Source organism: Nyctibius grandis, chromosome Z (genome assembly GCF_013368605.1).
Source record: "Nyctibius grandis isolate bNycGra1 chromosome Z, bNycGra1.pri, whole genome shotgun sequence".
Lineage (NCBI taxonomy): Eukaryota > Metazoa > Chordata > Aves > Nyctibiiformes > Nyctibiidae > Nyctibius > Nyctibius grandis.
In genome coordinates, this window is record NC_090695.1 from 65228834 (window position 1) to 65252668 (window position 23835).

The 23835-nt window shown below is 42.8% G+C and overlaps 2 protein-coding genes across 6 annotated transcripts in view; both read right to left on the bottom strand.

Moving 5' to 3' along the window:
• The window catches only part of SECISBP2 (SECIS binding protein 2), a 28935-nt gene extending 17225 nt beyond the window's left edge, over positions 1–11710 (bottom strand). The window contains exons 1-8 of one of the 5 annotated variants that reach the window (XM_068423558.1): positions 11610–11710; positions 9808–9905; positions 7785–7974; positions 5716–5845; positions 5091–5314; positions 3909–3990; positions 1420–1568; positions 688–846 (exon numbers count right to left, since the gene is read on the bottom strand). In XM_068423558.1, coding sequence (XP_068279659.1) covers positions 688–846; positions 1420–1568; positions 3909–3990; positions 5091–5314; positions 5716–5845; positions 7785–7974; positions 9808–9905; positions 11610–11651 — 1074 coding nt within the window. In that variant the 5' untranslated portion in view covers positions 11652–11710. Of the gene's footprint in view, positions 1–687; positions 847–1419; positions 1569–3908; positions 3991–5090; positions 5315–5715; positions 5846–7784; positions 7975–9759; positions 9906–11609 lie in introns of all 5 variants that reach the window. The other 4 variants (XM_068423557.1, XM_068423555.1, XM_068423556.1 and 1 more) reach the window with 4 other exon arrangements.
• A 2281-nt stretch (positions 11711–13991) lies between these two features.
• Positions 13992–16961, bottom strand: CKS2 (CDC28 protein kinase regulatory subunit 2). The gene is made up of 3 exons (XM_068423679.1): positions 16855–16961; positions 15307–15434; positions 13992–14051 (listed from the first exon to the last, which is right to left on the bottom strand). The coding sequence occupies exons 1-3, from the start codon at positions 16911–16913 to the stop codon at positions 13999–14001; spliced, it is 240 nt and encodes a 79-aa protein (XP_068279780.1). The 5' UTR covers positions 16914–16961; the 3' UTR covers positions 13992–13998.
• Between the last annotated feature and the right edge of the window lie 6874 nt (positions 16962–23835).

Genomic DNA, 23835 nt, shown 5'->3' on the forward strand with positions numbered 1-23835 from the left:
ACAGACTGTTATGTTCGCTAGATCAAACTTATAAATCAACACATGTACATAGTGCTGTACAATATGGGGCTTTCAATGAAGTGCTGTTAAATCACAGACCATACAACTATTCTCTAATGTGGGAGAGTCTAAAGCCTTCTTGATACTGATACACAAAAGTATCAAAATACTAACATGCACAGTACAGCTATGAAAAAAACCTGGAATTAGCAATCAGGAATGTAAGCAGTGACACCTCCGTTCCACAGAAACTGCTTCCAGATGTGAGATGGGTAGAATTCTAACACCAGTACCACATTCTTTAAAATTGTAGCACACTATGGGACCCAGTATATTACCCATCCTTGTGCACTTTGCTTCCTGCAACAGTTACTACAGAATATTTTTAATTTAGGAAATTTGTCTTTGCTACCTGTTAACATCCAGACTCTCAGATGCATCACTCCAAATTTGTTCCTAAGTCTCTTCTGCACTCCTCTGTGCTCACTGAATACGTGATAAATCAAAATGCACAACCGTTGCCTACCAGTAACTTCTGACTACCAGTAACATCTCAACTGAAATGGACCTGAACCAATATTCTCTACAAATGGGATTTGAATTTAAATTTGTACAAAGCTGTGTTAATATCTGGTTTTCCAGTACACTCATAACACTTAAAAACCAATAAAAACCTCTTCACTGTACCTCAATCCTTGGTGGTTCCTGTATTGTAATAGACTCGTTTTGAGGTTTCTCTACGTCAGCAGGTGTCTTTGTTTTTTTCTTCTTTTTCTTCTTTTTTTTCTTCTTTTCTGACCCTTCTTCAGGCTCAGTTTCACTAGCATCATTTTTTGTTTCTGGCTGCTAAAAAAAATCATGGAGGCATGACCATTAGAAATTGATTTTTTTCCACATCACCTACCAAAATAAATGCAAGTGACCACCCTTATACAACTAAAGGGTATCTTAATCAATCCAGGCTAGGACATTAAGTGGACAAGGAAAATTCAAGCTCTCTTAGAAATTCAGAGCTACTGCAAAAACTCTTAATTTGAAGCACGCTGCACAGTTATCAGAACATATTTGGACTACTTCAAGAGGAAATATCCACCCAAGTAAGGCAAGAGTTCCACGTTTCATGTCTCATTCTGAGGGTCAGGAAGTCCAGCCTAAAAGTAATGTATTCAAATGTATTCAAATCAGCTGTTTTGGAAGTTTGTGTTGCTGGAGTAGCACTGTCTTTTTGACATCGTTATTCTTTTCCACTACAGAGAAGAAAAATTCTAATAAGAACAAGATGACTTTACATTACTTTTTAAAAGCTACATTAGAAGTGGACACTGTACAGAGCCTACGAAAAAAATGGCAACATCTCACATCAAAAGACATAGTCACACAGTAATAGAAATTAGTTTAGAGAAGACAATTCTCGAGTACCTTTGCTTCACTATCCTGCTTCCCTCTGCCTCTGGAAAGACCTTCAGACGCTGGTGATGACACAGTTTTCTTTGGGGGCTGTGAAAGTACCATGGCCCAAGACACATGTGGCTGAGCAGAGCCACCTGCAGGTGTTTCAGAAAATGCTGCTGGGGAAAAAAAGTGTTACACAAAGATGTCTCAAAAATATTTCTCAAATATTCAAAAGAAAAAGAATCTGTAATTAATTAATCAAGGACTAGCAAATACAGCAGACAGCCATATTCCTTCTGAGGAAGGACTGAAATATGACACATTTCATTTCTCCAGAAAGCTTTCTAGAATTGTAGCTACTCTATGTATTGTCCAGCACTATATACATACATTTAGTCCAATTAAATTATAATTGGAAATCTACACTGTGTCATACTACCTACATACAAATAATTCCACGGTCATTTTCTAAGCTATTTTTCTTTAAAATAATGAAATTCTGCTATATTTATATAAAAAATTCCTTTAATATTTATCCCACTCAGTCACACAGCTTTCACATACAAGGCCACATCAGTACTTTCTACTTTCTAAAACTTCCCAGTTTTACAGACATATATACCAGCTGAAAGACTTCCTAATGTGCCTCAGCGTACAAGAATTTCACCCACTACCACGCAGAGGTATCAATGTTTTGAAAGAACCCACACTTAATTAATTTTGTAAATATTCCTAACACATAGCAAATACGGAACAAAATCTAAATTTTTAATTAAGAATGAGAAAAACTTTCACTGAACAATTACACAGCACAATGGGTTTACATGGCAAGGTTCTGGTAGTGGCGGGAGGCTGCAGGGTGGCCTCTGTGAGAAGATGGACACTGCCAGCCCCAGCCAGCTCCAAAACAGACCCACCGCCAGACACAGCTGAGCCCATCAGGAACACTGGTGGCACCTATGCGATAACATAGTTAAGAAAGGGTAAAAAACACCGTGCAGGAGTTGTGAGAGGGAGGAGTAAGAAAAAATGTGAGAGAAACAACCCTGCAGACATCACGGTCAGTGAAGAAGGAGGGGGGGGAAAGCGCTCCGGATGCTGGAGCAGAGATTCCCCTGCAGGCCCTGGAGAAGATCATGGTATAGCAGGCTGTCCCCTGCAGCCCTGCAGAGGAAGGAGTGGCAGAGAGGAACTGTTATCAACTGACTGCAACCCTCATCCCCCTGTGCTGCTCAGGGCAGGGGAGGAGGCAGAAGAGTCAGGAATGAAGGAGTGAAGATGAACCTGGGAAGAAGAGAGGGTAAGGGGAAAGTGGTTTTAGTTTTGTCTTTGTTTCTCATCATCCTACCCTATTTATAATATGCAACAAATTACTCCTCACCAAGTCAGGTCTGCTTTGCCTGTGATGGGCAACTGGTGAGCATCTTCCTGTCCTTATCTTGACCTACAAGCTTTTTTTATCTTGTTTTCTCCTCCTGTCCTGCTGAGGAGGGAGAGTGAGAGAGCAGCTGGACTGGAGTCTGGCTGCCAGCAAAGGTCAACCCACCACAAACTGCTACTTTATTCTGGGGGATAAGAACTGAGCATAGTGTTTGGGGAAAAAACATTATCAGATGACTTTAAAGTTTCTGGAATTACTTTATCTTTAGAGGGCCCTTGAAGGCACTTCAACAGATTAACCTGTCCTTCCTGAATCCTTACTGAAGTCAGTGGGAAGCACCGAACTGTCCAGACTGATGTGTGTCTGTGTATACGCAGAAATCCAGTCAAGGGCACTTAGACAATCCAATGCATATGATGCCTCCAAGACAGAGTCCTGCTGAACAGAACCTTTTTTCGCATAATTCTGGATTTACGTATTTCAATTAAATTTAAATACCTACTTAAAACTAGCCACTTGACAGTTTGTGACAATTAAAAAAAAAAGTTCTGCATCCCCACAGCCAGACATCAGGTAAAAAAACAAAAAAAGTAGATATTTCAGCATCACAGTTCTCCACAGCCATCCTTCTTTGTTTAACAGACTTGACAGAAATAACATATGCCACAAAATTTTTAGGTACATAGTAGACTCTGGACTGTCAGCTATTTAAAACAGATCTGCTTATTAAGACCAATCAAATATTTACCTCTCATTTATTCTTGAAAAAAATCTGAAAATTACTGAACAGACTTCCAATAATCAATATGCATTACTTTCTCTCCTCTTAAACAACATGGGAGGCAACTACATCAATATTTGCCCTTGAGCATCAAAGAAACAGCAGAGAAGGAAGATAATCCCAGTTTTGATCTGCTGATGAAACCTATAAACAAGAATGAGCTGTAAGTGGTCATCTCATTTGGAAGAAACATACAGCTTTATTTGTTTGGGTTTTTTCTTTTGTAATGACCTTGCTGTTTAATTCCTTGTTTACTTTACATATCAACAGCTCCTCAGAACACTTTGGTTTTCCCAATTGATGAGATGAAAGCAGTTAAAATATGGGGAAATAATTTGTGTCTGCAGCACTTACCATCAAATGGAGATGGAATTAAGCTGGCTACTGTTTCATCTAAAGTTTTTGATGAAGCTTTGCCTTCTGCAGAAGTATCTTCCTGTAAAATAGACAGTCAGGTATCATAAAAGTAGGAATACACTCACTGACCTAAACAGAGGTAAACATAAAAAAAACCCATAACTTAAAAGATCCTAAATCCACGCACAGATAACAGTGTAGGGAATTTTGTATCCTGACTTTTTCTGTTGCTTTTCTTTGTGGAACCATCCTTTCAACCCTATAGCCTTACAAAATATAAGCAGATGCCTCTCCGCTGCTGTACAAGCAAGATGATGCCTTCCTACATTTTACAAAAGCATCCAAACAATGATTCTAAGAACTAAAAAGAAAAGGTTTTACTGTTCCAAGTACATTCAAAACAAAGTCCATCATCAAACTCAAACTAGCAATGAAAAAAGAAACTCAAGTGACAGCAGAAAGTTCTTTTTTCCATCACAGGCAGTTTTGCACTGAGAAGCACTGGAAATATTATGCTGTTTGGATCCTTCCAAATTATTCATCTTTAATCACTGTTGAAAACTCTTGTTCAATATATGTGACATACTGCTGAATGTGTCAGTATTGTGTTTACTAACAAAGAGGGAACCAAGGAAATCAAGAAGAAGAATAAAGTTAAATGCTTACATCTTAACAATATTTCTTCCTCCTTCTGGAATTCAGTTTCTTATTTTTAACCTTTAGCACAAAGCAATTAAGTACAATATTCCAGATTTTTTTTTAAAATCTGTTAAAACTATTGGATAAATGACTGCTTACCTACTATTTCCAGGCAAGAGAGAAAACAAGAAGCTGTTGAGAAACCTCAGGAACATATATGTGCTCTCATACAGGCAAGCTAGAAGTCTAGACCACAGCAGTACCAATCTAAATTCTAACAGTACTTGGCTTTCCCCTATCTACTGTCAGCACAGACAATGAAAGAATGGTGAGAAAAAGTGAAAGGGGAGATAGCAAGCACCAACACCACCATCTACAAACAGAACTGTAAAACCTCCAGCTATGAAACACCCTGCTTGCAAGGTACTTAAATAGGTCTTAAACTACCATACTAAATGCAAAATAATTGCGTTCAGAAATGCTTAAACTTTAGAAAAGTTTTATTTTTATGAGTTCTGCAACATGAAAGCATCAGCTAACCTCTGTCTTCAACATACGAGACATCTGTGGCTGACTAAGGCACGTGATGTTACTTTCCGCTGAAGATATTGGTCCACTTTTATTCTGTACATTCAGTATCTCACTGCTTCCCAAACTCTGTGACTTGTGAAAATCCAGAACGGTAGCTTCAAATGCGGATACAGGAACAGATTCTCTTTTTGGAGTCTGAGTTGACTTCTTGTTTGTAGTTTTATTGAACCTGTCTGAATAAAGCATGTGAAGTCTAAATAATTAAACTTGCTTGTGAGCATTTCTAGGTATGTTTTATAGCACACTAGTTGACATAACTACAGTAATTGTCACAAGAACTATTGCTACACATAGCTCATATTAAAAAAACAACCTAGCAATTATAACCAACATGTATACACAACACTGACTCAACAAGCAACTGTAAATTCAGATGTTTGCTTAGGAAGTTTTTCATATCGGTTTACATGAATTTGTTCAACCAGCGAAAAGACATGAGTCACCATCCCTTGTCAAAAAGTCACATAGTCCTTAATTATTCTAGATTTAGAAACATGATCACAAACCGAAGGCTATAGCACAGTCAACAATTATACATCTATTCCATGTATTTCTAACCAAACAACATTTGTACCTGGCTTCATGGAATCTCTGCCGCACGTGGAGATCTGGAATGAAGTCCTGTTCACAATTCCAACAGAAGAGTCATCTCCATCATGCCTTTTCTTGTCTAATTTTTTATCACCCTCTTTTGATCTCCTCTGCTGCAAGTATTTGTGACATATTTAGCTGATTTTACTTGAACTTTGTAAAGTCATCAAGTTTGCCTTGAGTTACAGTTAACCACCTCTGCATCTTGAGCTTGCCCATCAAGTTAATACAACATAAATAGTATACCATAACCACAAGTAACCAATAAAACCAGGAATAGCCAGTGAGAGAAGTTTTATTTAATTTTATCTACCTTGTCAACTATGCCATTTTTAGCATATATTACAGCCCAAGCAAGAGGGATTATTCCATATGTTTCCAGACAACTGAACTTTTAAGATCTCATTAATCAGAGCATTTCCAATAGTTTAAAATTGTTTGGTCTTAAATTGCCCATTCTGGTTTTCTAAAACTGCGTTTCTTCTCTAACAGGGCTAAAATCTTAAAAGCATTCCGATCTTTTGACTAAACTGCATGTTAAGGGCAAAACTAGGAAGGACTGATGTCACAACATCCAAAACACTTGCAGCAGTCAAAATAATTAGAAAAGATACACCTATATGATCCCAGTAAAGGAAACACATTCACCTATACTGTAAAGTCCTGAAAGCCTTGTGATTCTCACAGGAAACATAGTTGGGCAAAGCTAGGATCAGGAATCAGTACAACAGGCAAGGAACAAGCAGCAGGCTTGCCTCTATGCAAAGGATACTGTATCAACCTAGACCAGTGGCTTAACTCTTTCTGATTACAGCCTGCTGGACTGAATTCAAGGTACCCAACATTATCTTCTTGGGTGGGAGGATAAGGCATTTCCTAACCTCCAAAGCTAAATTGTTAAAGCTTTATGAGATGTGATCAAATTAATGCAAAGCTGGAAAGATCAATTATTTTTCTTCAAGCTCACAAAAAAATAAATGACAGGGAACAATGACAAAAAGTACATAGCTTAGCCCAACAAAGACCACAGAACTCCTCCCAGAAGCTAAACTAAGTTTCTTCACATTACATCACCTGAGCTAACCCTCTTCCCAGACAAGTTCAGTGTTTAATTTTTCTCTCAGCAAGAAAACTACTAATTTTAGGTCTCTAGCCTTTGTATCTTACGTCTAGTAATGCATGCTTAGGACCTAATCTTACAACTTCCTCTAAACAGGCTTGACCACAGTGAAATTACCAGGTCTCTGCCTAGGGAGTAAGGTCCACCAGAAGGATGTGACTGGACAACAAATTACTTCAATCTGTTAGAAACAGCAACAGCCTTCCAAATGCAAGAGACACAATGTCTAACCCCAGAGGGAAATGGGTTAATAATACATTTGATTTTTTCCCAGGTTTTTACATTTTGCGGACTTTGTCTATTTTTTATTTGAAAATATTATCCAAGTTTCAGGAAATTTATCCCCAAACAGGCATACACAAAAAATGACAGAATACGTTTACCGAACATCTGTTTTACTTCTGATTGAAAGAGAACACTTCTAGTATGAACCTTTCTTCCCTCTCCACACCAACACAAGTTCCTACTCTCTTGTGGATTGTTTTCTACCTGCAGCAGGTCTTGGAAATCCTTCAACAATGGATGTGGTTTCATCATTTATCAGCCACACAGCTGATTACAGCCACCAGGTTCATGGAAGCTGCCACTCGGCTCAAAGCCTCCCCCCATGCCCAGTGAACAAAGGAAAGCATAGTTCACAAATGAATGACCTTTTTTTTTTCCACATGCTGCTTTCTGAGGAAAAAGAATGCAATTCCCCTCATGTTCCAAAAATATCACTTGAAAAACTGTATTAATTTGAAGTGCAGAATTCCATGGACTTTTCTGAAATCTGAAGTTGGGCCCATTACTACCATTCTCTTTAAACGCCATTCATTATCACAAAAAGAACAGAATGATTATTCACTTTAAAAAATGAAACAAACATTTAGGAAGACTGATTTTAAAATAAGAATTTGATTTTAATTTTTAAAACATGTGTATTTGCTCACCTTTGAAAGATTCTTACTTTCTTGTCTGATTGGATATGATTGCTCAGCAGATTCACTGACTATTCCTGAACCATTACAGTGTGTTGAGTTGGTAGAATGACATTGTGAGCCAGCTACTGGATATACATTTGAAACATCAGGTGAGTAAGAGCAGCTGGAGTATTCACGGAAGGCAGGATCTCCCAGAACACTATGTGATGGACATTGAGAAAGAGATGAGAAGTCATCCTGGGGCAAATCTTGTTGCCTAGATAAACATATCATTCCTTGGCTGAAGAATCTGTTTAACAAGAAAGCTACATTTCAAAAGAAAACTATTCCCTGTTACTTGAATTAGGTATTTACTCACGGCTAGAGGCTGCTTTAAAAAGAATTAATTTTGTTTTGGGAAGCCACGTAGTTTAGCAAACATTTTAAAACACAGATGTTATCTGTTTCCAAGTTTCAAGGCTGGACTGCTTTGCAGTTATAGTCCTCATTTCTGTTTAAGGTTATCAAGATTCCTCATACTTATTTTCAGTAGGCTTTTTCTTGTGAAACAAACCAAAAGCACAGTGTAACTACATGACATGCATTAGATACTTGAGTGCAAAAATACAAACATTAAAGAGTAAAACCTGTCTTAAAATGCCATAATAACAAAGTAGAACTTTAGCATCTTATGGGGTATAAGACATGTATGAAATACAATGCTGAATTACAAGATAATAATTTACTGACCTGCATTTAACCATCACAGTTTATGAAAACACAACATGTCTGGGGCATGCCTTTTTCTTTCAAATGTATACTCAAAGTTTCCTTCCAATTTCCTCCTACCCTTTATACAGAAACTGTATGCTGAGATCCAAATTTGATTAGGGACAAAGGAAATTTCTCAGCTGAAGAAAGTTGCATTTAGTTTTTAAAAAGCTGTTCACCATGAAGTGGCCAACCTCTGAATCTTGGTTAGATAATGAAAAACTCTCTTTCCCACCAGAACAAGAGACTTCAGATAACACATTTCTTACTACTTTTTGCAATTCTGATAGACTGTAGTCAAAACAACTCTTACAACCATAGTTTACTTACACAGAAGAAAAGTAACAAATGAGAGTCAAAAAAATAACTATGGCTCAGTCCCAACAAGGCAAAACATTCATCAGGATATGGCTGCTGTCTGCTGGGGGTTTTTTTTAATGCTAATTGATTTAATGCTAATGCTGTGTTTTTTCTAATGCACATATACTCACCTCAATGTTAAGTTTCTATTACAAATCAAAATGGGTTGAAAATACTGAGATTTCCTGTAGGATAAAATGAAGGCCTACAAAGAATGTGTTCACTAAGGCTCTAACTGAACTTGTTAGGATGCACCAGTAACTTCACAGTAATTGCAAAATTAATCTCTAGGAAGCAACTAGAGAACTATGTAACATCACAAGATTCTTACCAGGCTCGATTATTTCCTATCCTACTACGCCTTTTTTTTCCAGGCCTTATTAGAAAAAAACTTTCAGAAACCTGTAGCATTCTCACTAAAACTGCCCTTCTGGGGATGCATGGGTTGTGGAGAGGAGATCCAGGCAGAGCCCCATACATTATTTAAATGTTTTACAGCATGAGAAACCTTCTTGGAGGATCTTCCTCTCCCATTTATGTGACTACATCTACCCTAGCCTTGTGTCATAATACAACCATTCTTTCACCCAAGGACTGGATTCCGCTCTTTCCAAAGCACAAAAGAGCCAGATCAATCATTACGGACCAACAAATCCTCCTTAATGCTCTGTAACAATACAGACCCTTGGAAGAAAGGTACCAAATATACGCCCAAAGAACATAAATGCAAAAACCAAAATCATTAAAACAACGCACAAGCGTTTCTACAGTTAGAACATTAATGTATCTGAGCTTTGACTTCGTAAGAGTATTCAATGTCCTAAACCGAAAGGTTAAAATCCCCCAAGGAATAAGATTCAGAAAATATACATACTTATCCAAAGATGGTTCCTGAACAAATGGGTAGCATGTAGTTAAGTACCTAGGAAAGACATATGCTTCTGAGGGTTCTGACCATGCCACAGCTACCGCTGCATGTTTTGGAACAAACGGTTTGACCTCTGCTGACAACTTGATGCCCTGAGAAACAAAAGGGGTTTTGGCTACATGCAATTGGAGATTAACGTTATAAGTGAAAAATACTCATCCTTGAGCTTAACTGCCATACAAAAGTGTTAGTTTGCTCTCTTCTAACAAAACACGCAAAATAATAAAGCTCACCAAAAGGAAATGGAGGAAGAGGGAGAAACAAAACCAAGGAATTCGAAGAGAAATGTGATTGCTCTATAAAGTTAATTTCCTTTAATACACACATTTATCATTAAATACTCACAAAGGTCAGTTATAGAAAGGGCAGAGGCTTCCTTACCACAAGATGCAGTAAACGCTAATATACGAATTCTTACTTTTGATTTAAAAAATATAAGCTAAAGCTCATAACATATACTAGCACTACTGTAAAATCAAACTCTGGAAGTATGTAACAATAATGCCACGATGCCTTTGTGTACCTCTGTATTTTAAGGTAGTCTGTCTGAAATAAATAATTATAGAGCCTTCTCATTTCCGGCACAACACAAATCTATTAAGATGAATTTTCCATTTGTTCTGAATTACCATCGACTTAAACTGGATATGTATATATGGAAGGACATTGCAATGACACTCAAAAGTATTTATTGCCACTACAGTGTTACACTGCTTTACTCACTCTAACGCGTGCCACAAGTCATTCCTATAGCTGATTGTGCATTTTGGAGTAACTGACACGCTATGTGAGAACTGGGATTTTTTCACTTGTCAAAGTGAAATTTCAGTAACTAAATAACACACAAGGCTTTTAAAAATATTTGAACGGTAATTTCAATGCTTGAGCATATAAACTGACTTCCTGCATCCTATAGTGGCTCAGCTGTCACTTGTATCATAAACATTTAAAGAGCTCTGACAGTCTAAATGACAAATAACTGCAAACTCTTCCATTTCTGAATGTACCTGGCAGATCCAAATAGACAATGAACATCCACTGTAACAGCAACAAACAAAACATGAAATTTGCACAGCTGCGTACACAAATACATATTAAGAATATAAGCTTGGGAGGTAATTAAAGCAAAGCATTATTGAACAATAGCGACAATATCTGATTCACTAGACACGCAGTGCACCACAGGAAGCAACTGTGATTGCAGGCTCATCCCTAACTTTAAGGACCCCAGACCCTGACCAAGAAATTAGTCCACGTGCAATTCAACGCCACTGTCACTGGTCATAATTTGTGCACCCATCGTTAAGGCCACCAGGACGCCTGCCTGTCCCCACTCTGAATAAGCAGCTGTCTACACACCGAAGCTCACTGGAACCAATGCCCGGGGCTCCCCCTCCCAAGCGGCGGGAAGTGCCTCGCTGTGCACCCACCGAGCTCCACCGCCCCCGGTTCTGCCCCTCCGGAGGACTCCTCCCCCCTGCCCTGAACCGACGGCTGATTCAAGGCGCGGTGCGCGCCCTCCGCCCCGCCCCGGCGGAGGCCCGCGGGCAGGCCGAGCCCTCAGCCCAACAGGGCCGCACCAGCCGCCCCTGCGCGGGCAGACCCCGGCTTCCGCCAGCCGGCCGCGGGGTGACAGCAGGCAGCTCGCCGCGGGCCCCGGGGCGCCGCGGGCCGCGGCAGGCCGCCGGCGGCTCCCGCGCCGGGCGGAGGAGACGGCTCCCCACCGCCGTTACGCAACAGGCCGGGAGCAGCTGGGGAGGGAGCGGGGGAGTGCGAGGGGCTGCCGCCGCCCTTACCTCGCCGCCTCGGCCCGAGTGCGGCCGCCTCTCCGCGGACATGGCGTGGGCAGGCGGCGGCCCCCGCCCCGCCGCCCCCAGCGCGGCCCGCTTCCCCGCGAGCCTGCGCCCGGCGCAGCGGCGCACCGCGATGACGTCGCCGCCGAGGGAGGGGGCGGTGACGGGTGCGTCCCGCCCCGGGGCGAGGCCCGAGCAGCTGCGTAACCCGCGGGGTCCGAGTGGAGCAACACGCGAGCGGTGCCAACGCCTGCGCCGAGAGCGGCGCCAACCCGGGCGGGTAGTGGAGGGAACGGGTGCAGACAGGGTGTGGGGCTCGGTCCTGTCCCAGCCGGCCGACCGGGATGGGCAGCTCCTCTTGGTCCCGCAAGAGGAGGGACAGACAGGTGGGCACCTACGGGGGACAGATCAGCAGAAAGCCTTTTACAGAGCACCCATGGCAGTGGGACATCAAAGGCAACACTCAGGACTCTGGTGCTACAGCCTTGGGGAAAGGCAGGGCTTAAGTAGGGCTCAGCAACATTCTTACTGCTCATTCCTCTAATTAAGGTGTCTGCTTGGCACTTGCAGAGCCCCACTCTGAGGGGTAAGACTGTATGAAGTCTTGCCCTTCAGCAGTGAGAGCCCATTACATAGTTTGGCCACCACTGAGAAAGACATCTCTAGCACCTTTAGAGGAAAGACCACGAGAGTTATTCTCCTCACCAAATCTGGCAGGTTACTTACATCTGTCCACTACAACAACCTTAGTCAGAAGCACACGTTACACAGGGAGAGCATGTGTTCCTGTTCCTGTTGGCCTTCCCAGCCCCACACAGATGTAATGCTAGCTTGCATTTGAAGTGAACCAGACACAACCACCAGTACTATACAGTTATTCAAATAAATACACTGAAGCACCTCTTTAAAAGTCTGATTGTACGGCTACTAGTACAGGGTCCCAAGAGGCCACAGTGACCATTTTGATGCAATTTATTACCTCTGAACTTCTCAGATGGAGTCCATCCAGCAGCTCACCTTTGTTGGCAGACAGCTCCCTGAAAAAGGGCTGGTCAGAGTTTTCACTGTATTAGTCATGACCTTTTACATGGTAAGGAAACGAGTTCATATTGTCCTACAACCAGCAGCTGCTTTTGTCAGATGAAAAGCACTCAGTTTACATTGACAACACTTCTAAACCACTACTGCCTACACAAAGAGTACAAGCTAGCTTCCCAGAAAAAAACAGGATGCAAGACAGGATGTGCAGGCTAAAACCCCTGACTAAAAACTTTGTGGCAGAAAGATAAACTGGTACTACCAGAGTAAATCGAACAAGCACAAAAATACCACTATGAAATATTAAGTACTACTTAACACCTTAAGACAAGTTTATACCAAGTCATCATTGAGTATCCTGTGTTGGAAGGGACCCACAAGGATCAAGTCCAACTCCTGACTCCACACGGGGCAACCTCAAGGTTAAACCAGATCTCCAAGAGCATTGTCCAAACACTTCTTGAGGTCTTGACAGGCCTGGGGCCATGACCACTTCCCCAGGGAGCTTCTTCCAGTGCTTGACCACCCTCTCAGTGAGTAACTTTTTCCTAATATCCAACCTGAACTTCCCCTGATGCAGCATTAAGCCATTCCCTTGTGTCTTATCACCAGACACCTCATGAGAAGTAGGATGACAAGTAGTCATTGCAGAATAATTAATCCCATTATAACCTACATCAACTACAGAGTCCCATAATCTGAGCATGTCAGAAGCTGATCTGAGCATTACTTACCATTGCCAGCTTTCTTTTCAGATTGTCTGCAGTTCCCAGTTCAAATCAGGGTTAGGAACTTTGGCATGGAGGGCAAAATAATCCTTGCAGAGACACAAAATAGGTTCACTAAGTTAATTTTGTTCTGAAGTAGGTACTCTTAATGTGTTAGACCATGAATATATTTTTTGTCTGGTGAATTAGAACTCTAGACACTTAGGTTTCATAGAACATTAAAAATACTTTATTTCTTTATGTCTACTACTAAACAGGTGAGACACTGTACTTGAACATGCTACACTTCAGCAGAAAAGCTGAGTGCAAAAGTTATTGAACACAGAAAACAAGTGATCATCTAGTCAGAACATGCAATACGTAAACTTTAATAGACAAAATCCCCTGAAAAGTCAGACAGGCACTTACATTAACAGTAAAGAAGGAAACTTCATCACCCTTTGAACACCATAGCAGCCTACTTGGAAATGCATTTGACTGAGCTTTGTTGCTGTGAATAATACAGCTCATGCACAGGTATGGATGTACCTTTTGTACATTTCAAAGTATTCACTGAATACTACCAACATATATACACTCATATACATAGTTCCAGAAGATTTAGGAGAAGATTTATAGACAGTGGTTCATTTCTGCTCATCCTTTGGAAGAGGTCTTCTGAAGAGAAGAATATGTGGTTCTGCAGAAATAAAATTGAACGAAGTGTCAGTCTGTCATCTAAGTCTTGACTACAGGAATTTCTTCCATTTAAGAAGCCTTGAACAATAGTTGAAGCTTGCTATCAAATAATAAGCAGATTAAGAAGTCAAGAGGTCAAGTCCACAAATACAGCTCCATGTGTAGTATTTACAGACCAACTTCACAGTAACCTTACAACAGTCAAACAGGTGCTTTGGAAAGTTTTGTACCAAATGCTGGCAGTATCATAAACTTAAGATACTTACAGGAAGGAAGTACTAGAAAAAAATACAGGGTATTTTTAGTTAGTATTGGTACTAACTCTGTCTCTCTACCTTAGGCTATTTTATGATCTTTGTTACTGTAACTTAGACTAACAAGCTGATGATGCTGTCCTTGTTAGGTACGTAGTGTCAAGCATCAACAAAAGCCACTTTAGTTAATACATCCAGCTTACATTATTATTGATCTGACTTCATTGTAAACTCCTCCAAAAAAGCCCAAAGCATCAAAGGTGCCCAGGTAAGGGAAACACTGGAAGGTTACGCTAATTTCTTCACCTGGTTCTTCAGAAACTTGGAACTCCATGCTGCTGCAAAGCATCTCTCACCAGTTACTTTTCAGTCAGGCCTGTCAATGGTAAGTTATCTTGAATGGCTGTTTTCAGTACATCCTACTTGGTAGAGTTTTAGGGCTTCGCACCCCATCTATTGAAAGACTGGTTTTAAGTGCTGCTTTTAGTAGGCTGTTTAAGTAGAGTTCAAAATATCCTGTAAACTTCGCAGAGCATTAATACAGGACCTTGCCTACATGAGCATCTATTAAGTTTTTTTACAAAATGTAGGTGCATCAGCTTTGTGGTTTACAGATATGCTGCTACATAAAGTTTGGTTCTGTCACTGAGATGCTAACATTATTCAAGAGCTCACAAGAAGCCTATTTCTATAGGCAGAGGTAAGGAACAGTTTCCAGTATGGCATGTTTTGTCTACTGATAGACCACACATACTCAGGACAAGGCTAGCATTTCACAGTTCTGGGAGGAAGATGTGAAGGTTTAAGATCAAGGCTGTTATGTTGTCTTTGTTGACAAAGGGCTAAAATAGCAAGGAGATAAAGAGGAGTCTAAACATTCAGTAGTGAGTTTCAGCTGGATTCCACAGCAGGAGAATGATGCACTACACACTTCGGTTAAGCACCAGGCAGTTCATGTTTTAAGACACTTTTGTTCATCTAATTCCCTTCAGATGTGCTTACCTGGCTCATGGATCATATAGTGAACCCAGCCAAGACTTTGCTGAACACCAAGTCGTCTCCACTCCTCTTCAGACATCAGATGGGATTTTGGCACTTGTTTTGAAAGTTCTGTTGGCAGCATCACATGTCTGTAGAGGTTTAATTATTAAACACACACTATTGCCTGTGTACACTAGAAAACTTGCACAGATCTACACTGAAAGACAGCAAGGAAGTTCAGTTATGAATATCAGCATTCCCTATAAAGAAGCCTAGGGTGCTGACGGAAACCATTAATTTAATTATGAAGCACCTGTCCCAGAATCTAGTTTTAAAATCACTTTGTCTACTAAACATTACATATGTAATGCAACTGTATATTGAAACAGTCAACCTACTTCCTAGAAGAGATAAATTCCCCTGCATGCTCTAATCATGCTATGTGTCTAGAAGTATGTGTTCCTGGCAATTGGCCGTCATGTCAGCTATTTGAAAAATAAGGACTTTGGACTTTTAGAATGATTGATAAAGTCACTCTTGTTTGTATTTTGCGTTTTGTAACCAACAACCTATTTTCCAGAGAGACTACAGTGCTCACTCGTTTAGAAAGACAGAACACCAACACCACTTAAGAGCCTGATCTGTCAGCTGAGGAGAAATGTACAGCCTGCTCTCCACATTTCTAAGATCCTATATCACTTAATAGTAAGGCAAAGCATTTAATCTTATTTTTGAGATCATAGGAGTCTGCTGGTAAGAGGGACACTCGGATCTCTGCACAGAGGAAAACAAAACCCGATTTGTACCAGTGCTTTCAGGTAAGTCTGGAGGACTGAACTTCAACGGTATCAGTTACAATCCGGAACTGACTGGTGCTGTAACATAGCTTTGAACACCAGCAGACGGAGCACCGTCTCGAAGGCCTTACGAACTACATTTATGAGCAGCATCTTCTCACGCGGCCTTACGAACCGCCTCCAAAGCTGATGCGTTAACCGAAGTGCCCCGGCCCCCCCCGCCGCGCCCCGCGCGCTCAGCGCGAGCGCCACCCGACGGGCGGGCGGGGCTGGCTGCCCTCACGCGCTCCGCGGCGACCGCCACGCAGGTCTCGTCAGCGGGGGCCGAGCGCTCCCCGCCGGCCGTACTGCCCGAGCCCCGCTCTGCTGCTGCGCTAGGGAGGCGCGGCGGGCTTCTCCCCTGGCCTCCTCTGCTCCCTCCAGCGCCCTCCGGCCGGGTCTTGCGGTGCCCGCTCACCGCACGGTGGTCCTGGAAGGGCCGGCCAGGACCAGCAGCCCAGTCACCTTCCCCTCTCCCCCTCGCTGGTCGAAAGCCGCGCAAAACCCCACCAACAAGCGGCGAGGCGAGGCACGGCCGCTCCCCGCAGCCCTGGCCTCACGGAAGCCAGAAACACGCTCACTGCCGCCACCGGCGGAGCTCACTCCCTGAGGGCATCTCACAAGCCCCGTGAGAGGCGCCCGCCCCAGCCGCCCCCCTCCGACAAGGCCGGCAGGAGCCCCTTCCTAATCCCCTCAGCCGCCGCCGCCCCCCCTGCCCCCCGCAGCCGCGTACCGGTACTCGTATTGCTCGTCGAAGTACTTGTCAGAATAGTAGATCTGCTTGTTGGCCATGGCGAGAGGCAGAGGCGACAGCAGCAACGCTCAAAACGGACTCACTCCTGGCGGACAACGCACGGACTAACCGCCCGCTTCCGCGCCCCGCTCCGTTTGAATCTAACAGCTCAACTCCTATTGGCCTTGCCGGGCCAGCCAATAGCGTGCCGCACCGCCCCGCCCGCCGGGCCGCCACGTGACTCGGGCGCTCGCCTTCCCACCAATCCCCGGAAGCTGCCGGGGAGCCGGACGTACGGGAGCGGCGGTTGGGGGAGCGGCGGGGCAGGGCGGGGCGGGGCGGGACGGGGGGGCGCAGGGGCGCGGTGATTGGCTATCCGGGGGCAGGGCGGGGCGGTTCCAGCAGTTTCTGGAGTGTACAGGGAGGGGGGCGGGTGAGGGGCGCGCGGCGGTGTGGCAGCCTGCGTGGTGCAGTGGCCTCAGTTCCGGCGGGTGTACCGCGTGTCTTGGGGAGAGGGAGCCTTTTCCGGACTTCTAATAAAGCTTCAGGTTTTAAATTGAACGTGTGCTGTTCCATGGTGCCACTGGGGTACTGTGTGCCCTGGGTCTGGTTTGTGGACTCATGGTGTGCTGGGCCATGGCTGTGTCACAGACAGGGCTGCTCCCCGGGCGTGAAAAGCCGTGGCCTCGGTAGTGCTCGTGTGGTACTTGCTCAGAGTGCAAACAGAAAATAAACGTGGGGTGCAGGTGTATTCAGAGCTGTGCGGGGTCCGTGGACAGGATTTCAGCTTACAAACGTCATTACCCAGCAAAATAGCACAGTAAATGCTTTCGTGGTAAAACATAAGTAGCTTGCCAGGATTTGATGAGAGGCACTGCACTTAGAATCATAGAATCATGGAATGGTTTGGGTTGGAAGGGACCTTAAAGATCATCTAGTTCCAACACCCCTGCCACTGGCAGGGACACCTTTCCTCTAGACCAGGTTGCTCAAAGCCTCATCCAGCCTGGCCTTAAACACGGCCAGGGAAGGGGCAGCCACAACTTCTCTGGGCAACCTCTTCCAGTGTCTCACCACCCTCACAGTAAAGAATTTCTTCCTAATATCTAATCTAAATCTACTCTCAGTTTAAAACTATTCCCGCTTGTCCTGTCACTACACGCCCTTGTAAAAAGCCCCTCTCCCGCTTTTATGTAGGCCCCCTTCAGGTACTGGAAAGCTACTAGAAGGTCTCCCCAGAGCCTTCTCTTCTCCAGGCTGAACAGCTCCAACTCTCTCAGCCTGTCTTCACAGCAGAGGTGCTCCAGCCCTCTGATCATCTTCGTGGCTCTCCTCCGGACTCACTCCAACAGCTCCATGTCCTTCTTATGTTGAGGGCCCCAGAGCTGAACGCAGTACTCCAGGTGGGGTCTCACGAGAGCTGAGTAAAGGGGCAGAATCACCTCCCTCGACCTGCTGCCCATGCTTATGATGCAGCCCAGGATACGGTTGGCCTTCTGAGCTGCAAGCACACATTGCCGGCTCATGTTGAGCTTCTCATCAACCATCACCCCCAAGTCCTTCTCCTCAGGACTGCTCTCAATCCCTTCTCCTCCCAGCCTGTATTTGTGCTTGGGATTGTCCCGACCCGCATGCAGGACCTTGCACTTGGCCTTGTTGAACTTCATGTGGCTCGCACAGGCCCACCTCTCAAGCCTGTCAAGGTCCCTCTGGATGGCAAATATCCTTCCTAGGATATGAATGTTCCTTTTGCCATCAAGCTTTTCCCATAGGTAAATACCGAATTCTGCGCTTTCCTAAACTCCAGTGGTATTTCTTGTGTGTAGTTGCCCTGTGAGATGAGACAAGCTTAGACGAAACGTTTGCCAGAAAGGGCGATCTCACTGTTGCTTTCTTCTTCACGTTCTGTGCCCCACCTACAGCATGCTGCTGTCTCCTGTCCTTGTTGGGCCTCTGTCATAAATGAAGACTAATTTAATTTTCTGCTTTCACGGTGCTACCAGAAACGTGGGTATTGTCTGTGATCATGTAATACATCTGTCTGAAAACTGTTCTGATGGGGAAAAAAAAAATTGAAGTCATGTGAGGCACAAGTGCTGACACACATGTGTGGGTAGGGATCATTATTTTTAGCAGCATTGTGTTTACTGGTACTGCAGCCTGATGTCTTAAGTGCTCAAGTTTCAACCAGTCTCACGCCTTATAGCCATTAGAAGGAGTCCTTATCATAATCCAGCAGTAATATTTTTCTCTTAGCGGGACTGCATCTTGGGGCTTGTTGACACTGGTCATTTGCAGGCAAAATGAAGTCAATATTTTTGTACTGGTGTAGTTAAATATGTGAAATTCCTTTCCTTAACAAACATCCTCAGCAGGAATGTAAATTCCAGTATAATCATAAAAGTAGAAACCACCTGCAAGTTTTCTAAGGTATTGGTTGGATTATTCAAAACAGAGTATGTTTTTTTTAGCTTAGTTTCAGGCAGCACAGGTGTTATTTTGGAATACTTAAGGCAGAGAGTACACAAGAATTTCTGTTAGGAATGGCATTGTGTAATAAAAAAAGATCAAACCACCATGACAAAGGGGTTTGCTGGACAGAAGACGTTTCATCTGTGTGCCTTCTTTATAACCTTTCAGCTTATCTCATGCATATTGAACATGAGAGAAAACTGATGTTTATAGAAGCCTGTGTATGAGCCTCCTTTGTGTTCACTGAGAAGTGAAAGCCTGGAGTCCCTTTAAAGCAACTTTTCCTTCTATTGCAAATACTCATACCACATCATAATTTTGAAGAGGATTAAAAGGATTCTTAGGCAGATATGCATCCAATTTTCTTTGAGAGCCCTCAGATTATTTTGAAAATCTTTGTTCCTCAGGATTGAACAACTGTATTTGTCAGGAAACTGGTAGAGCTAACAAAACTAACATACTCGTTTTAATAATCCAGAGTTAGGAGATCTTATTTAGTTTTGGAGTGCCATTTCAGCTGCTTCTTTCATCAGTTCTTTTACCTGGCAAGACTTAAAAACATTGGTGAATGATAAATCATGCAACAGTGCCAGGAATTTGTTAAGTTCCACTATTAATTTGATATCCTTTTCCTAAAATGAAAACCTTAATGTTAGGGATATCACTTGTAAAATTACTGAAATAAAGTCATAAACTTGCTAAATGGTTAAGCTTGTTAAATGGTTAAGCTTGGTAATTATTACCAGGCACATGAGTGACAGGAAAAGCATCAGGAGTGGTCAGTATGGATTCCCCAAGGGGAAGTCATGCTTGACCAACTTGTTAAATTTCTGTGATGAAATGGCCTAGCAGAGACAGGGAGAGAGCAGTGGTTATTGTCTGCCTAGACTGCAGTAAGGCTTTTCACACTGTCTCCCATAACATCTTCATAGAGAAGCTGTTGATGTATGGGCTGGATGTGCAGACAGTGAGGTGAATTGCCGGGCCCACAGGGTGGTGATCAGTGGCACAAAGTCTAGTTGGAGGCCAATAACTAGTGGTGTATCCCAGGAGTCAATACTGGATCTGATCCTGTTCAACATCTTCATTAATGATCTGCACAGTGGGGCAGAGCGTACCTTCAGCAAGTTTGCAGATGACATGGAACTGGGAGGAGTGGCTGATACACCAGACGGTTGTGCTGCCAGGTTGATGGGCTGCAGAAATGGGCTGAGAGGAGCCTCACGAATTTGAACAAGGGGAAGTGCAAAGTCCTGCACCTGGGGAGAAAAAAATACAGGCACCAGTATATGGTGGGAACCACCCAGCGGGAGATCAGTTTTGCAGAAAAGGACCTGGGAGTCCTGGTGGACACCAAGTTGAACATGAGCCAGCAATGTGCCCTTGCAGCAAGGAAGCTTAATGGTATCCTGGGCTGCATTAGGATGAGTGTTGCCAGCAGGTTGAGGGAGGTGATCCTTCCACTCCATTCAGCACAGGTGAGGCCACTGCTGGAGTACTGTGCCCAGTTCTGGGCTCCCCAGTACAAGAGAGCAATGTAGCTACTGGAGAGAGACCAATGAAGGGCCACAAAGATGATGAAGGGACTGGAGCATCTCTCTTAGGAGGAAAGACTGAGAGAGCTGGGACTGTTCATCCTGGAGAAGAAGAGGCTCAGGGGGATGTATATAAAAACCTGAAGGCAGCATGCAAAGAAGACAGAGCCAGGCTCTTTCCAGTGGTGTCCAGTGACAGGACTAGAGGCAATGGGCACAGGCTGAAACACAGGATGTTCCTCCTGAACATCAGGAAACACTTTTTTACTGTGTGATGGGGCACTGGTAGACGTTGCCCAAAGAGCTGCTGGAGTCTCCATCCTTGGAGATCTTCCAAAGCCGTCTAGACATGGTCCTGGGCAATGGGCCCTAGGTGGCCTGGCTTGAGCAGGGATATCAGACCAGGTGAACTCCAGAGGTCCCTTCCAACCTCAGGCACACTGTGTGATACTGTGTGAAACAGAGCTCTTCAGCATTTTCTTCAGAATGTTGTTATACACGAAGGCTGTGACAGTCACGCTGCAAAGAAGGGAATAAACTGTTCTGTAGCCAGTGTGGAGAGAACAAAAATGCTTGAACTTCGTCAAGGCAGCTTTGGGCTAGACCTTAGGAAATGTTTCCTACCAGTACCTAATTTAATTATTTAGAACATTTTTTTTAAAAAAAAATACATCCTGCAGGAATATTTTGGATCCAACTGATCCTGTCTCTGACCACTGATTTCTTTGAGGCCTGCTTTCTGTGGTTGTGTTGGTCACGCCTTCCCGGTACAACTTTTGCCAGTATTGAGCTGTAGAGTAGAACAAACGTAATTTTTCTTCTCCAGTGCACTAGAATGACCTTTTAATTTGAATTGTAATACTTTTTAATTTTCAAATAAGTTAGTTTCTGGAACTAGGATTATTAGGTGGTAGATCCATACCTTGGCTCTGAAGCTTCTGAACCAGGTTAGAAGTGAATGAAACAACAAATACCTGCATTTATTAAAGAGAAAAGCTGCTGACTAGCTCTTGACATACACACGTGCCTCAGCATGTTGAAAGCATGTATTGAAGCATGTATTGAAGAAGTCTGGCATAGTACAGACTGAAAAGGGTTCTGCATAGCCTGAGGGGCATAGGTCTGTCAGGAGAAACACATGAGCTGCTCAGCTGGAAAGCATGCTCCTGCTCAAAGCCCTGTCCGATTAGCTCTCGCTGCTGAAACACAAGATAAAATGGCAAAAGCACGAAGAGAATATTCTTGAGCTTCTCTCTCCATCTTCTGTAGCTGTTATGCAGGCGCGTATAATTTTGAGCAGCAGTAATCTGCATTCTGTATGAGCACAGCGTGACTGTAGTCAGCATGGAGCCTCTTCAGGACTAAAGATGGACTATGAACATGGGTTTTTTGGATGATTTTGTGTATCTAAACAGGAGCAGATTTCAATCCTCTGTGTAACCTGTTGCTTGTGACCAAGGCCATCCACAGAGTTATGTGGGCTATGATAAATAAAAATCTGTTATAATGAAGTATATACTACTGCATATACAGAATTCAGAATGTAAGTTATGGTGGATAAAAATATTTTCCGTGCTTTTTGACAGAAGGGGAAGATGCGAAGTTTCCCATCTGTGGTGTGCATAGCAATTTCTGATTATAATTCTCTACAGCTTTTTCTATTCAGTTCTATGAGATATTTGAAAAATTTTAAGTTACTTGTACTTTTACTGCAGTTCCGTTTTCAAACGTCCTTATAAAACACTGATGTCAGATACTTGAATGTATTTTCCTGAATAGAAAAGCAAGATCACAGTCAAGGAACCTTTTGTACTTTCTTCATGAGTCATAATCATATACACAGTTAATAATTTGTGAATAATTTGAGTGTGAATCACATTCATAACATATATTGATGAATCGTTATCTGTGCTTTTGTATTTCTACTGTTTCCTATGGAAGCAAGGTTTAAACAATTGTATTCTTCATCAGTTTTGATCCTCAGTTAGCTTTTGTACCTATTGTCTGGTTTGGTCAAACTTAACAGAAATGTTGATAAGTAAATTATTGCAGGTTTCATGATAACAGGTGACCAGATAAAGCAGAAGCACTCTGATGGGGGCCGACGTTATAGTTAAGCTCATACCTTACTAGACACCAAAGAATCTGCATGGGAAAAAAGACTTCATATAAATGCGTCAGTGGTAACTATCCTTCAGCCTTTGGTGTGCGTGCCTTCTGAGACAGTAAAGCCAATCATTCACAAACCATATCAGTAGAAAATAAGTCTCACTTAGTCCTGATATTCAGTAAACTAACTTTTTATTTGACTGTGATTCTATTTTCTGGCCTTATTTGGTATTTGCCTAGTATTTCACAGCCCCAGTAATCCTCAAAGCACTGATCCTACAGACTTAATCAGGCTACTCATATGTGTAAATTAACAATATTTGTCTTTGCAGACTTGATCTTCAAAATTAGTTTACCTCAATTTAGATACTTACATTTGGATTTATTGCCTCACTCAATTTGAAAAACATTTTCATAAGCATGGAGTTGTTTGTGTGCTAATTAACCTCCCCTCATTTATTGAAGAAAATGGATTATTTTTGTTTTGTTTTTCAGTTCACACAAAAATGTGAACCAGGCCTTGGAGAGACTGAAGAATGATGCTATGTTTTGATGGTTTAGCTGTCTGTAAATAAGCTAGTGTAAGTGTTGAAAATAATCTAGCTGAATTACTGAGGATTTCCATCTGAGAGAAGATAAACTGACTTGGGAGATAGAGCCAATTATGATGCATGCTCCTTCCAGTACCTGCGCTCGTTCAAGAATTGCATTTTGAAGGTGTTCTTGAATTAATTACTCCCAAGTCATAGAAAAGCCCAGCTTATAGGATGGGGGTAGAGGTACAGAATGTCTGCGAGCCATTCAGAACCTTGCAGAGCTTGCAGGCTGGTGTTGATCTGTGTCATTTCAATGAGATTTAATTCTC